This window comes from Otolemur garnettii, unplaced genomic scaffold (genome assembly GCF_000181295.1).
Source record: "Otolemur garnettii isolate 467f Iridium unplaced genomic scaffold, OtoGar3 scaffold00015, whole genome shotgun sequence".
Lineage (NCBI taxonomy): Eukaryota > Metazoa > Chordata > Mammalia > Primates > Galagidae > Otolemur > Otolemur garnettii.
Window position 1 is genome coordinate 24,057,031 of NW_003852410.1, and position 16,472 is coordinate 24,073,502.

The following is a 16,472-nucleotide window of genomic DNA, read 5'->3' on the forward strand; positions in this document are numbered from 1 at the left end:
ACAGGTGCCCGCCACAACACCCGGCTATTTTTTGGTTGCAGCCGTCATTGTTGTTTGGCGGGTCCGGGCTGGATTTGAACCCGCCACCTTAGGTGTACGTGGCTGGCGCCTTAGTCTGTTGAGCTACAGGCGCTGAGCCTATTTAGTTATTTTTAAAGGATAAATTAATCAAGGATAATTTTTCTAACTATCTAGAGTAGTGATTACTAATATCATACCTACAAGAATGCTTGAAACTGACAGTAACCTTAATACAGAGTGGCCATAAATTGGCACAGGAACTTTATGGCCACCATGTATTTTTGTCTGGATTGGGTGGGGGTGCGGGTATCTCAAGACACGGATGTGACATAACAACTAATTTCTGTTTTATTATGAATCTTCTGGTATTCTCTAGAAACAGTTATTTTGTTCTTGAATAAAGAAATATTTTAATGTATTAGTTTATTTGTCCAGTCAGGATGGCAAATTTATTACCACATCATTTAATGAGCTGACTTCTTTTAAGGAGCAAGAGGTGAACACTTTCCCTACAAGAAAGTCATAAACAAGGTTGATCTATTGGTCTGAAAACATCATCTGTTATCTCATACAGGCTTAAGATTAGCTGATTTGAGTCCTTTGAATTTTGCATTTTACTGGTCCCAGGAAAGACATACTGAATTTCATTTTGTCCTTTTTGCAACAGCCTTGATGTGCTTTCTCTATGACTGAAATGTCTCATAAGTCTTTGATACCCACCATTAATTATATCCAATGGCTTTTTCCTGTTTTTACTCCTTTCTTTCTTTGAGGTACTGAGGACTGCTGAGTGGTAACATACAAGAAGTTTTCTTACCTGCTATAAAGCCTGCATTTACTGGATCTTTTGACCTCTACTCCACCTGACTCTTCTTGGTTTCCCTCACTAACTTTGTTCTCACCAGTGCCGGCATCCCTCTCTGTTCAGCCTTCTGTTCCCATTTTGTCTTTTTTGGTGCTTTCTCTTCTTACTTACATGATTTTTCACTTTGTAAAGACGACTCTTAAAAGTGCCATTTTCAGGCTTGCCTTCTTTCTTCTTACATGAGGTTTAGCATAAATCTTCCTGACAGAAAATCTCTTTTGGTCACTTACAAGCACCTCAAATTCTGCACATCAAATCCAAATGTGTACCCTTTACTTCAAAATGGTTTTTCTTCTTCTTATTATTTTTTTTAATCATCTTTAACTCCTTCTTCCTATCCAGTTACTTGGGAATTCAAGGTCTTCTATGAGTTGGCCGAAAACCACCTGTCCGGTTTTATCACTTATGCCCATCATACATTTTTGCTCTACTCACCATCTCCAAACACCCTGAACATTACTTTCTTCTTATTTTAGTACAAATTAGTAAAATTTTCAAAATCCAAAAGTTTAGACTTAATTTTCTGTGATGCAACCAAATTTCTCTCAGCTCAGTCTTCTAACTCAGTCCAATAGTGATGTCTTCATAGAGTCTGTATAATGGTCACATGACGTGTCTAATGCGTTGTTTTGTACAATAAGCATTGCAATAAGTATTTGCATATCTGTTAATTCATTCGTCACTCTGACCTTCACAACTAACTTTTGTCATGAGAAATTTTGTTCTCATTGCTCTCAAAACTCTCAACTCTGACCTCCTCTATCTTTTATTCATGTGTTAGTGCAAAGTGTTAGTTGGTATTCCTTGGGTAGGCTTTCTACAAATGCATTGTGTCTTAACAGGAAAAATTCTACTTCATATTCCTGTGTATAAAGAAAGTACTAAAAATATTTAAACCAGGACTATTCTCCTCCCAATCATCAAGCAAGTAACATTCAAAATTAACATAATATAATAGAGGAGGAAATAGTTATAGTAAATAGTACTTGTTCATTTTAATCATAAATCAAAAGTAAGGTTAAGTGACAAATATTTTATTTCTACAACAGAATAATATGTTGCTGAATGTCAATTCTTTCTTATTTAAGTAGGAGTCAAAAATATACACATTTGGTGGAAAGGAGATACACATTTTGGCATATTTATTAGAAGCAGCACATAAGTATCTTGTAAGCTATCTAGAATTTTCTAAATTGACATTATCTTATATCCAAACATTTGTCTGGTAACCAGCTAAGTAGCTTCCTTTACAAACTAATTGTTTTTGTTTGAATGACTTGATGTTTGGGTTTATTGTCTCTCTTGCATTTGCAATAAACTGAATAGTTAGAGGCTTTTATTTTATTTCTAAAATTATAATCAAATCATTGGGATTGGCTTATTAAATTTTAGAAGAAAATAGGTTTTTATTGATCTACAGCACTAGAATCTTGCTAACACTACTTCTTCTCAAACAACTGCCTTCAAAATAATATGTATAAATTCTAGTTTATGATTGAGTTCTTCTCCCAAGTGGATAATGGCACATTTTAAAGTACCCTAAAGTAAAATCAAAATCACAACCCTAGCAAAACTGAGCCTCTTTGGAATGGTGTGTATATCTCCTAGATGAACACTAGTAGGACAAAGGCACAAGATACTCTGTGGGAAGAGATAGGTGATCCCGAGGCCTTATCAGTAGACAGTAAATGTTGTACAGATGTGGTGGGCACAGCAGCAAAAGGTTGCTTGCTTTTCTCTAGGACAGTGGTTTTTAAATTGCTTCTAAGAGACCTAAAGTTTCCATGAGACATTATAAAGATTGTACATTGGGGGATGGGCAAGATATGTGGCAGGGAGTGGGCTTAAGAGGACCAGCTGGGGGCTTCACACTCCCCCACCATAGCTTCAGCTTTCTCAGTGACTCATATCTGATTTATATATGGAGCTTCTGAGAGAGATGATGTTTCATAGAAAATATCTGCTACTAAAAAAATAATGGCTAAGCATTTTTGTTTCAGAATCCAAGTAAAACCTTTCAAATGATGGGGATGATATATTTACAGGTGGCAACAAACATTTTAATCTAGTTTCTCCAGTTGCCTTTCATTGGACCAATCATTTGAATTTGTAGTCTTAGGAAGAAATTGAGGTAGCCCAATGTTGGAAACTGCTTCAAGAATCTTTTCAAATTGTACCCTGAGTCAGGGAATGCATGAAATTAAATACAGAGGGTGCCAAAAAGTTTATGCACATTTTAAGAAAGGAAAAAACTATTAAAATTGTAATACTCAATATATACCAATAACACAAGACAAATACAAGTCACGCTTGGGCACCTCATGTAATTGCAGAAGTCAAACGTGACTGGATATGAGAATTTAATATAGATTTTTCCTTTCTTAAAATGTGTATGCAAATTTTTGACACCCTCTGTATTACCCTGCTCTCCCGACCCCAACTCAGACACTGGTTTCTTATTCAGATAGGTCTCTTGATTACCTTCCTGCAGTCTGAGGAAAAGACAGAGGCCTGTGCTCTAATAGCTCAACGTCTCTGGACTTGTTGCCTTTCAAACGTAAAGAGATTTCCCTTCAAGTTGTCTGCCCCTGCCATATCTCTTGGTGAGAAATCACTTTAGAAGCAATTATGATTGCATGAAGAGTGTTACCAACCATCTCAGCCCTGCTGCCAAGCCATTGGCAATTCTCATCTCCTATCCTGGATCTGGCAAGGTAACCCACAAGTATGCATTGGCTTGGCCACTCTGCTGGCCACAGAGTTCACCTAGAACTTGCAGAAGTCAAGTACCTCCATGCCCATTTCCACTAGCCCAGTACAGCTCTTGTTACCAAATTCCCAGTTGTTAGATGCTTCACTGTTGCTGAGCTTGTTGCTTTCTCATTAGTCAGTTAAAATAATACATGGGTCATTACCAAAGTTTTGAGATACACAAAAATGTAAAATCTATGCAGTTGGAAATGAATGAAGCCCTCCCAGCAATACTGTTAAGCTGAACAACTTAAAACTTGCACAGGTGAATCAGAAAATGTGTTGTCTACTGTATTTCTTGGAAGTGAAATAATGGACCATAACACAGTCTTCTCATGTGAGCAGGAGTACTTGCAACTGTTGTCAGCTCCATTCTTAAAGATCAGTAAGAATATTAGTTTCTAAGAGTAGCTGTTATTCCAAATTCTGAAGGGTTACACATGCTTGCTATTTCTGAGCTTTGGCTCTGTTATTAGTTAAGCAGGAGAGTATCTACTTGAGCAGGAGTGTGACAACTTTTGTCAGTCAGAATATCAGTATTTGTGTTCCTTCTCTACGGTTTGTCACTGATGAACCGAGGCCCCTTGTTTTAGACTGGGAGAAGTTCACATTGCGTATGTGTTCCGCAGCATACAAATTACTCTGAGCTACTTAGTGAAAAAGGGTTTCTGTGGTCAGATGTATTTGGGAAATACTGTGCCTCTCTTGGTGATTAACAATGTGCATTAGAAAAGCAAAGTTCAATTGCTTGAATTTGTTCGATTATATTTTAAAATTCTTCCTCCTAACCTCTATTTCTCCTCCCTTCCTTTCCTCTTTCTTTGTCTTCCTCCTCCCATTCTTTCTTTTTCATGATGTTAGTTATCTAGGGTTCCATGGGAAAGATTTTTGGAAAATAGTGTAAGTACCTGTTTTTAAAAACATTATGTTGAAAGTTGTTTTTAAAAATCACTCCAGTTCTTTGCTGCCAAGCATTTGGGAGCTTTTAAGAAATAAACTATTTTAAAATTGTATTCACTTAATCCATTTTGGGTCTATGGATAAGAAGCACAAGATGTCAGATTTGGGACAAACCCTATTAGCATTTCACTGTCATTTTATAAACAGCACACAGACACAGATAAGGTATTATCTTTCATACTGAATTTATAAAGAGGTTGAAAGAGCTATTTTAAGCAATTTAAGTACAGCAGTAGGGGCTGGGCTCAAGCCAGACGGACTTAAACTCTGACTCTGCCACTCACTGGCTGAGGGAATGTGGGCAAATATATCTCAGTTTTCTCATTTATAAATGTGATGGCAATTGTACTCTCCTCAAGGGGTCATTATGATAACGTAATGAGATTGAACAGCTGAACAGCTAAGCACAGTGTTTGGAACATGCAAACAATACAAGATATTAACATTATTAAACACATTATCAGTCAGAATTGCAAAGTTCATATAAAGTTAGAGGTGACATACAATTCTACAGAGAATTTAGAGGAAAATAAGTTTGAAAAAATGGATGGGGAGGAAGGAATTAAGTAACTGAGGTTTCTGTATTAATAGCCCCTAACACTGGGGTGCTCATAACAACTTTTTTGGAGGAGAGTCAATTCTGTCTTGAAGGTACCACTCACAAAATCCTCTCAGTGTGGCACTCTGGTCTGGGCATTTTGTGGGCTAAGGCAGAATCCTATCTGTTAACCAGAAGTTCGTGGGAGACTGCATTTTTCTGAAAGAAACCACACAAGGAAGAAAGTGCCCTCTCTGTGAGGCTGGTAGCAAGCACGAGCCTTCATTCCCTACCTGAATGGGTAGGCAAATGCTATGTCGATGCTCAGGTTACTTTCCGTCTTGTTGACGCAGTCCACACTCAGGCGCAGGCCTCCAGAATAGCCACCGCATGTTGCAAATGCAAAGATTGCAAAAAGCTGCAGAGAACAAATAGAAAAAAAACAAAGACAACCATTAGGATGCTGGTGATGTAAGGAGACAGATCGAAAGGGCTCAGTGTCGAGGCTGAGAGAGGTTATGGTTCTTCTCAGGAGAAGTATCATGCGAAGTTCAAGCTGGTAGGATGATAGTGTGGACTGGGGAGGTGGGATCTAAAAGAAAAGTCTGGCAAACTACGGAAATATTGCTTGTAGAGTAATAAGAGACAAGGACAAAAGAGTTGTGCCTGGGTGTGTAAAGAGGTGTCACACTTCAAAGGGTAGAAACATGACAGTCAAAGACCAAGAAAGCAAAGCACCCACAGGTTAACAATGGTATCTCCAGGTAGGAAGATTCTGGGGTGCTTCCTGGCTTTCTTCTTTTTGTTTGGCTGTATTTTCTGCAATAAACATTATCTGTCTTTTGGAATAATGTAGCTGGATTTTTAAAAAGACATGGGCAGAAAATTCTAGAGCTGCAAGTCTGAGGAGGAGTAGGTTAGTATTATATCTAAGAGGTGCTATTTCAGAGCACAAGATCTCAGTATATTTCAGCCTTGAATCCCCACTGGTGGTTACATCTTTGTGTTGGTTGCTATTTCTAAGTCATCTATTAAAAGTCTCACTTTGTTACCAGTTAATGTTATAGGCTATTCTGGTGCAGAACCAAGGCACCAAAAATTAGGAGCAGAAACTCAGCAAAGTCTTCTAGTGAGAAGAAACACCTAAGACAGTGGGAGGCCTAAGGTAGTGTGGGGAAAGGAAAAATGTTTGGGCTTTCTTGCCCATAGGAAGTCCCTTTGTGTTCCTAGACAGCCACAACTGTGTACAGTGAAGTCATGCTTACGTAACTGCTGCTTGGCAAGCTGCCACTTTTGTTCCCTGGGGAAGAAAGGTGCACAGGACCTCTCCCCTGTGCAGACTGTGGATTGCAGATTTCAATGTGTAACTTAGCTCCCTGGCCACCAGGAAGTAGGGCAGACCTCCCACGTAACTTGGCTTGCCAGTACCTGTGAGCTGCATAGAGCACGTTATACCTGCCCTCCATGCCTGAACTTCTCTTCAGTCTGCTAAATTAGAAGACTGGCATTAGAGACAGGAAGTCAGCAAGTGCCAAGTTCTGTTCATTTCATAGTTCAGCTATGTTTAAAAGAATTTTCTCCTTGTTTCCAAAGAAAGTCAATCAGTTGTACTTAACACTAACACAGGCTGTGATATTCCATTTTATTGTATTTTATTTTGGAATTCAGCTGCAGTTTCTTGTAGTAGCTTGGGGTCTTGATTAGGAGCATAAGCTTCTTTGCACAGTAAGAAGAATTAGTGTGTAGGGGTGAGCTGCATGGGTGCAGGAAGGTGACCTGGGGAAAGGTGCTTTATTTCCCCATGCCTTGATTTCCTTATCAAAAATTGCATTGACAATAACTCTTTTGGGTGGTTTTGCTGTTTGATAGGAAACAGTTGCTTTTGCCAAGAAGGGTGCTGGAGCTGGGAAGATACCAAGTCTTTCCAGAAAGTTCAGAGGGTGAAATGAACATAGCACCTGACACCTCAATCTTAATGAATGGTGGAAAAACATCCTCAAAATTATGTCTCAATTGGCTATTTATTTATTTGTTTATTTTTGAGATAGAGTCCAGCTCTGTCACCTGGGCTAGAATGCAGTGGTGTCATTATAGCTCACTGCAACCTGGTGCCCCCCACAGTGCTTGGCTAATTTTTCTATTTTTAGTAGAAATGTGGTCTCACTCTTGTTCAGGCTGGTCTTGAGCTCCTGTGCTCAAATTATTCTCCCACCTCATCCTCCCAGAGTGCTAGGATAACAGGCATGAGCCACTGTGCCCCGCCTTCAATTGGCCATTTAAATTTAATAGGAAAAAACTACCTAAGGGTAATAAGGCATTGTAAAATCTACACAGGGAAAGCAATATTTTGTGGCCCATTTTTGTGTGTGCAGTAGTTTAAAATTATTTGCTTTTAAAATCAGTATTTTAAAAATGGAGGCACCTTAACCAAAAGATATGGTAGCTGTACATGTGGTAAGAGCCCAGTGTGTTAATGAGTGTTAATGCTGATGTGTGTAAAGCATTTAGAACAGACCTTGGTACGATGTTGGCGCTCAATAAATGTTAATAAATATTATTACTGCAAACATTGGATCCTCCTTGATAAGATGCTCCAGGCCACAAAATAAGAAATTTAGACTTAATCCCTAGCTAACTCGGCATGATTGTCAGTCCCAGTGAACCCACGTCCAAGTATCCTTTTTGCTTTGTTCGTTTTCTGGCCTATTTGCTTTCTTACCTGGGACTTGATGGGGCATTAAGTAGCAATTCTAGCCCACACCACAATCTGATGGTGATACACAGAATGCCAGGCTGAAGGGAACCTGGTCTTTATCTCTCTGGTGTAGATTTGCTTACTTCTCATGTGAGCTCTTAACATTAGTAGGAATAAAGAGAAAGTGATATTAATTGTTCAGTGCTTAAACCTTAGGTTTCATACTGGATGTCCCAGCTCCTTGTCAAGACAGCGTCTTTGGAAAGACTTATTTCAAAAGAAAGTATACAATGATGGGTCTGAAGCCACATGTGATAGCTATGGAGATAACCCTCTGAGTCTCCAAGTTTCCTCATTTGTAAAAAGGGACATCTCCTTTGTCTCCCTGAATTGCTGACAGAATAAAAGAAGGTGTGTATACTTAGGTTCTACCTTCTTCCAGTTCATGCAGAGATTGTGTGATATTGATACATAAGCATTTCTTTAGGGCCCTAAGTGTATAATCAGCAGCCACACATGTAAAGGTAAGAAAGGATTGGCTATTGTGGCCATTTTAAGGTACCTCTTAGGGACCAAGTATTGTGCCCAGCACTTAACATATGTGGCCATGTGTTGTGAGGGTGTGAGTGTGTGTGTGTACCAAGCTTAATATTCCTACATTGAAGATATGATAGAATAGCATAGTTGCTTCAAAAGTTGCATCCAGAAAATTTCTTAGTACATTAACATGTAGCAAATTACAGTCAAAGGGTGTAAAAACAAATATTGTCTTGAGTACTTAATAGTTATAAAGAAACGACTTTGGCTTTTCTTCCTATATTACAGTGCTTTATATACAGTAAGGTATTACTAATACTGCCAAAGAATGCTGATTATGCTTTTAACTCATTCAAAATGTTAGAAACTTGGAAAGGAGGGTTCAAGACTACTGAAACCACACACACCATTATTTTTTTCTTTCAGTTTCTGTTGAGTTTTGAAAACACAAGACATTGTACTTGAGTTAAGTATTTTATCTGTGGGCTTTCTTATCAAGTTTCTCCCTTCCCCATAGTCCTCATTGATTAAAAGAAAATCATGCTGTGTGACTGGTATCCAATTCACATGGGTTGGTAGGGATTAAACAGATAGTATCTGTCTAACACTGGAAGAGCCAGATCCTGCTGAGTGAATAACTTATTACAGGGATGGTTGATTCTGTGTTTGGGAGAGTAAAATCAACTCCTCTAGAGTATAACAGCCAGGGGCTTGGGTCTCTAATTAGAATACATTGAGTCACAGTGAGGAGAGGGGACTGGAGGCTCTTCAGAGAGATTGAGATTCTCTTGGTGTTGCAGAGAAACGCAGAGTGGGGAGGGAATGTCAGAAATCCTCCCACCAGTTCTCCTCGCAGGACTCTGCCAACCACTCCCCCTTGGGGGTAGGGGGAGTGGGACAGTTCTAGGGTGAGGCAGACCCAAACTTGAGCCCAATTCCTAGCTGTGTGACACTGAACAAATGACTGCACTCCTCCAAACCTCGGTTCCCACAGCTACTCAATCAAGACTAACTCAATGATTTCATTTGATAGATGGTTAGTGGTAGATTTACAGTGTGCTAGCTGTTGGGGAGCAGCTAGAGAGAAGATCAAGACAAGGAAGGTCTCTACCCCTCACAGGGCTTAATTCTAGATGGGAAAGACACATCCCCAAGAACATGCAAATAAAATGACCACAGCTTGTGTTAAGTATTTGGAGGGGATGCTATTCTAAACAGAAAGTTACGGCTGAGGGTGTTACATTTTAGCTAAGACCTGGAAGAGGAATGAGAGGCCGGTATGCAAAAAGTGGGGGTCAAAGTACAGTGGGAAGAGGAAATGGCTTATGTGGTGTTCTCAGGAGGAAAAGCTTGACAGCTTTATGGAGCCTGCGTAAGGCCTGTGTAGCAGCTGGGTAGCAAGAGGTTGAGAACAATAGTATTTCCCTCACACAATTGTGGGGCATATTCACTGAAAGAACATCAGGCTCACTACCCCCAGTAAGTGTCAGAGGATCTTGTCTTTTCCATCACCCCCTCCCCACTACTGCTGCTGCCTCTGCTATCACTACAACTACCACTATCACCTCTAACTACCACTAAGACGCTGACTCTAGAGGGGAAGATCCATGTTCCTCAACTCAGCCAGGAGCAGAGTTAGAACTCGGATCCTGGGCCAGAGTTCTTTTAACTAGATCTAGAATTGCAGGAAGAGCGACTTTTGGCTGTGAGAGTAGTGGTTGTCTCCCCAAAGGTCCAGTCTTCTTTTTCCAGAAATGTACCATAGGTGCCTTAATGACCTGAGGGTCTCCATGCTTCTCCTGAGAGTGTCACACCTGCAAGCTCATTACCAAATGGATGCTTTCTTGTGACTTTCTTTTTCTTTCTCTCCTTCCTTCTCCCTTTCTCTTTACAATGCTTTCCAAGGTCCTCCTTCTAAATTCCTCCACCCAATAAAGGATCAAAAGAGGAAGGAAAGAGGTAAGGAGGAAAATTCTCCCTTCTTTTCCCTGCTTCACTTCTTCCTTCTTCTTTTTATCCTTGATGGGGTTGAAGGATTTAGGAGGAGGACCTTGGAAGACATTGTAGACAGAAAGGACCTTCCCTAGCTTGACAAGTGACCCTCCAAGAGGCCCTTCATGTTAGAAACAGGCAGGTCTGTCTGTTTTACAGATGCGCAGCTCTGCAAGACTGAGGACTGTTCCTTCTGAGGATAATCCAGGCACTATCCTCTCCTGGGGGAGGGAGAAGATAACAATAACTCTGTGCTGCAGCCAGGATGGAAAGTGAACTGGAGGTGAGATCTAGAATACTGAGAAAGGAGAAAAGCCTGAGGGGCCAGTATGTGTGTGTGGGACATGCAGAAAGATGGTGAAAGAGGAGCTGGAGAGAAAGGTCTCCATCTGAGGTGGACTCTGTAATGACTGTGAGTGACTTGCTGAGAGACATTAACACGTGGTGTGTGTGCATGTCTGTGTGTGCATTCATCCTTAGTCAGCACACAGCCTTATTCCTGGCAATGCAGTGTACTAACTCACCTTTCTAGACATTGATGGCATAACCCAAAGGTAAAAGTCCATTTACCCACTTAACCGGAATTATAAAGCATCTTTCCTCAAGTTTCCAATTCTCCTCAACCAAATCAGAAAGCTCACCCTTTGGAACATTCTGAGATAATCAATTATCATAACCACTGATCCAATCTTTCACCTCCCTTGAGTTCACAGACCAAAATAATTCTGTAATGAATTCTCATTTCACTATTGTCTTGGATGATCTATGGCTCTGTTTTTAATAAAAAATTACTTTCAGAATGGACAAAATTAGCCAACAGAGAGTCCCCTTATATGTGGACTAATTAGAAATGCATTCAGGTCAAAGAATACAGAAGAATTGGACTGCATTTCCTGGCTTAATGAGCATCCATTAACCAAAATCACCCATAGCAGGAATGGTCTTTACCTTTAATGACAACAAAGATTGTCCCCTGGAAAGAGGGCAAGCAGTTCCCTCTTTGAACTAATTGAACCACACAAGGAGTATCAATGAAAGATGATATTAATCCTTCTAGTTAATTTGCAAGTTGTAGTTAAAAGCAACAGGTTGGTGGAGGACAGCCTGATTAATGGCACTTGTAGGGATGTTCTGTCCGCAGTGAAGTCAGAGAGCAGATGTCTCTCAAAGTCTACTACACAACTGTAGGCAGGTAGGATATCTTGGAAGAAACAAGAGTAAGGAAGACTGGTAGGAAAGGCATGGAGAAATTGGGGCCAAGAAGTAGAGCTCATGTTACCACCAAGCTGAGTGTGTAGTGTTAACAACTAGGTGTCCCAGGGAGAAAACTGTGACTTACAGCATTTGCCAATTTGCACAGCATAAATATTTCTACCATGGCCAACTCCAAGCTGCAAAAATAATAGCTCTGAATTTGGACTGGGAAGAGATCGGCACAGTCAGCTGTGCCCCAGCACAGTACTGCCACCAAAGGACTCTCTTGGGACAAAAACTTTTATCTACTTGGGGCTTATTTCCTTGACTTACTCCTTTTCCATCAGCTACATGTATTCCTCCCTCCCTCCCTTCCTTCCTTCCCCCATTCAACTACCTGTTCACTTGTTTACTTAGTCACTGTAGCAGAGACAGCTGATCCCTGCCGATGACATCTGCAGCTTTCAGGGGACAGTCTTCACACACCAGAGGCTTCCTCCCTCACACACCCGAGCCTCTGCTGAGGGCTTTCTCAGGCAGCATGCCTGTGCTCAGCCTGTGACTGGAGATGCCGGAGAGTTAGTTAACTCACAGTTTTCAACCAGTGTGGGGTGGAAATTGGCAGGAAGAAACTGCAGTGTTCTCGCCCCTCTGTGGGAAAATTCTCAGGTGTGTTCTATGCAGTTTCTCAGGAGACCCATTTGAGCCTCATTTGCTCACAGGAATGTCCTGCTCACTGACACGTCCTCGGCTGGCTTGGCTTTCTTCGCTGTTCCACTGCCCACTTGTCACTGTGCTTCTTAACATCACCTCCCAAATAAACTTATTTATTTGGATAAGTTTGGGAAACCCAGTAAGGCAACTGCCATACACTGAGTTAGCAGCTTGCAGTTTTCAGGTGCTGCAATGGACCCTTGCACTCTTTCAATAAAGGAAGTCACATTTCTCTGCCACCTCCCCTTATACCTTTCTGCCTCTAGCTCTATCCAAATAAGCTGAGCTCTTCCAGCTGCAGAAGCTTCCTGCTTTCTGTCTCCTTCACCTAAAAGGTCCCTCCTCACAAGCTCTGGATGTGTGGAGGGCCCTTCTCATCCTTCCTTAGCAAACCTTTTCTTTTCCTTTCATAATAGGAAGCCTTCTTTGACTACATCTAAACCGGGCTTCTCACCCCAGCCCACCCTCACTCCTACCCCCTTGTTCCATTTTTTAAAGCATGAGCAGGCTCTGTAAAGTCTGTGTCTGTTTGGGATTCTTCATTCACTTGCTTATATTTTGTTTCACCACTTCCCTGAGGGAAAGCACTAGGCTTGTTTCTGTTTATTGCCGAATATCTACCACCTTGCACAGTGCTTGGCATGAAGTAGGTGTGCCATAAAAGTGAATGAATAAATAGAATAAAGACACGTTCTGCCCTCACCTCCAGGGAATTTGCTGTCTTTTGGGGGATACAGACACGTGAAGGGACAGGTACTCTGATGGCACTTCAGTGTGGTGCAGGAATTGGAGTGTGTTAGAGAAGAATATGGCACAAACTTGCAGGGAGGGGAGGGGACCCAGCTGTCTGGAAGAATGGATAGCTAAGCAGAGACTGAGAAAGCTTGCCTGATTTGTCCAGGAAAGAGGGAGGAGAAGAGGGTTTTGGGCAGAGAGCGGGGAGTCAAAGACACACAAGTAAGCAAATGATTTTGGGCTGTGCAGTTGGTATGAGTGGAGAAGCCACTGTAAGGTGGGGAGAAGGGGACGACTCAGATCCAAAGGCAGGCACAAATGAGTCAGGTGTGGTCTACCACAGATTTAAAAACTATGGCCCCTGGGCTGCATTCAGCTTCACCTATTCACTTATGTATGGCTGCTTTCTTGCTAGGATGGTAGAGGTAAGTACTTGCAGGAGAAAGCCCATGGCCCACAAAGCCAGACACATTTACTACCTAGCCTTTACAGGAATAGTTTAGCCAATGTGAAGAAATCTGGCTCTTGCAGGGGGCTTAGGTTTTCAGCACATGTGGGAGCACAAGTTTGCTATTCAGCAAGGCCACACTGGTCACAGTGGAAAGTGTGAATGGGCAGAGGGTGGAACTAGATGCTGGTGGATGAGGAAGGGTCTTATTTCTCCAGATGATCTACAGATCCTTTGCCAGAAGGACCATGTGCCAGGCATCTCTGTATTCCTCATTGTAGGTGGTCCATAAATTTTATCAAGTAAATGAACACATGAGTGAATGGGCAAGAGATGAGAGGATGAAAATCTTGGAAAAGGGCATTTTGGCATTGAGTAGCTAAATAATAAACATGATGATGATAATGATAGTAATACAGAAACTACATTTGCCTTTGTGTGGTAGTCTCTTCAGTAAGTATATACATTGGCTTATCTAATCGTCTCAATAACCCCCTGAAGTAGGAACATATTCCCTACTGAGGCTCAGCAGCATGGCCAAGGTCACACGGTCTGTTGGTAAGTGAAGTAGTCATGGCTTAAACTCAGATCTTCCTTCCTAACATTCATCTTCCTTCCCAGCTCTCCCCTCCCCTGAAGGGGCCTCTCCTGAGTGGAGCACACGATGGACTTATTGAATGTGGGCTTTCTAATTGAACCACTGTCTGTCACATTGACTTTGAGAAAGCTACACAAGGGCCAAACAAAGCGCTTGTAAAACAAAGCCCTGATCATCCAAACTGATGCCAGTGGTAGTCACGTGTTTCACTCCAGGAGCATCGGCCTCCCACTCTAACGGCCTTGCAAGGTGTCAGCAGAAGGGAGGTGGAGTGTGGCATGATAGGAATCTTTGAAAAGTCTTATGTGAGTAGGTTATGCCAATTACACTTGACAAGTTCCTCCCCCACAGGTGGGGGTGCTGGGTTTCCCCGCTTTCCTGCAGTTCTATCATTCAACAGCTTATAGGTTAAAGAGGCCTAAACCCTTCCCTGATGAAGCCCCCTTGTCCTGCCTTTTTAATGATCTGTCTTGGGCTTATGAGCCATTAATCACTGGCGCCCCAAAAAGCATTTCTGGGCACACAGCTGTCTGCAGGGGTGATTGCTTCACCAATGGCCCTGAACAAGCAAGGAATGCATACTGTCTGGATGTTATTTCAATGCAGAAGGAGCTTTTGATTCATGGTGGCTTCCCTCACAGTTCACTGTCTCTACAGGACACCCCAGTAAACTGAAGAACACCTCTAAAACTTAATAGTCCATTTCTGCCAATCTTTGTCTTAGGTTTCGTTTTTCTTCTATTGATAATTGACTTTCTCAAAAGAAATAAACCAAACATCTTCTCAGCCATCAGTTTACGATTACTACAATGTATGGTATATTATACTTTGACCCAGAAGGCTTTTGTGAGTAACCCTGTAAAAACCTCAGATGGTACCTCTAGGTGAAGGTAAAAACTTCAAGTTGTCCCTGGAAGATAGTAGAATTTTATTTTATTTAGAGACAATGAAAACTGTTGTTAAAAAGCCTGTGCCCATACAGCTCTGTGTTTTTACCTGTCTGTTGTATATAACTGTGTTCTTCTTCTTTTCTTTTTAAAAGCATTTTTATATTAAATCATAGCTGTGTACATCAATGTAGTCATGAGGTACAATTGCTGGTTTTATATACAATTTGAAATTATAACTGTGTTCTTTAATGGCTCCAATATCTTCACGCTGCAGTCCATTTTTTCATGCTACCTGTCAAGAGCTGGATACCGTGCCCTTCTTATCTGCCCTGTAATTTGTGTGAAATCTTACAGAATTGGTATTTCACACCATCAGCTGAGGAATTCTGACCAGGCCCTATTGAAAGAAGTTTCCCATTTACGTATGGCAAATGAAGTTTCTGTTTTTATTTTCTTAAATGTGCAGCCGGGGGACTGGATCACTTAGCAAAGTATTTGGCTGAAGGTAACAGAAAGCCTAATAGAGGTTCATTTTCCCACACATATCAAAAAGTCCAGAGCTAAGGGGCTATCAGAATTGAGGATGTCGGGCCCAACAGTTCTTTGGTTCTTACAGTTTTTGCCTCATAATAGCAAAATGGCTGCATTGTTCATAGACACCTTAGGCTGCATGAGATACTAGGAAGTACTTTATAGGAGAGGTAGGCAGGAGATCAAGGGTTGGAAATGATTGTTGGATCAGTCTCCATCATATGCCACAGGGACTGATGAAGGAAAGCTGGCAGAAGTGGAACAAGCTTTGAAGGCATTTCACAAAGGCAAGACAGCATGGTCAATCACCTTCAGCATTTGGTCATTTTCTTCTCCTGATAATGTCTGGACAGCCTCAAGCCTTCATGCAATGGGCAAAATTTAACTCTTGCCCATGAATCAAAATTTAAATTTCTGCTTGAATTTTATTCTCCCACATAAATATTTTAAAATGAAACATATATCTGAAATAATAAAAATAATTTGGAAACAATCTTCATGCCTATAAAACTATTATAATTAAATAAACTATGAAGCATTCAATCAATGGAATATTAAGCACTGGTTAAAAAGAGTAAATAGTATAGGTAGGTGTCTATAATATTTTGTCGAGCAAAAAATATATAAATAAATTGCCAAGTATCGTACACACATATTGCATTTTTGTAAAAGGAAAGATTTATACAGTATGTACATATGTATTTATAGACACTGAAAAACTCTAGAAAGAAAGCACTGACATATTATAGTTATTATTATTGAGGAGTGAAATGTACAGAGTCTCAGTTTTAAAGTATTATTGCATTATTTCAATTTTTTCTAGTAAGCATGGCAACTTTTGTAACTGAAAAAAAAAAAAGATTTTCTCAAAGTTGTAAATTTAGACAACATAGCAAATTCAGACCCATCACTAGATGGGTGTGCTGGCTTTCATGTTTTTTGGATAAAAAATGTAAAGTCAAAGAAACCCACTCCCTTTTGGAATTGTTTTCAAGGAATGGTA

At 40.8% G+C, this 16,472-nt stretch overlaps 1 protein-coding gene across 2 annotated transcripts in view; it reads right to left on the bottom strand.

Moving 5' to 3' along the window:
• Positions 1 to 16,472, bottom strand: part of SYNPR (synaptoporin) — a 361,119-nt gene that overhangs the window by 134,522 nt on the left and 210,125 nt on the right. For both annotated transcript variants that reach the window (XM_003785523.1, XM_003785524.2), the window contains one exon: positions 5,429 to 5,553. In XM_003785523.1, coding sequence (XP_003785571.1) covers positions 5,429 to 5,553 — 125 coding nt within the window. The remainder of the gene's footprint in view (positions 1 to 5,428; positions 5,554 to 16,472) is intronic.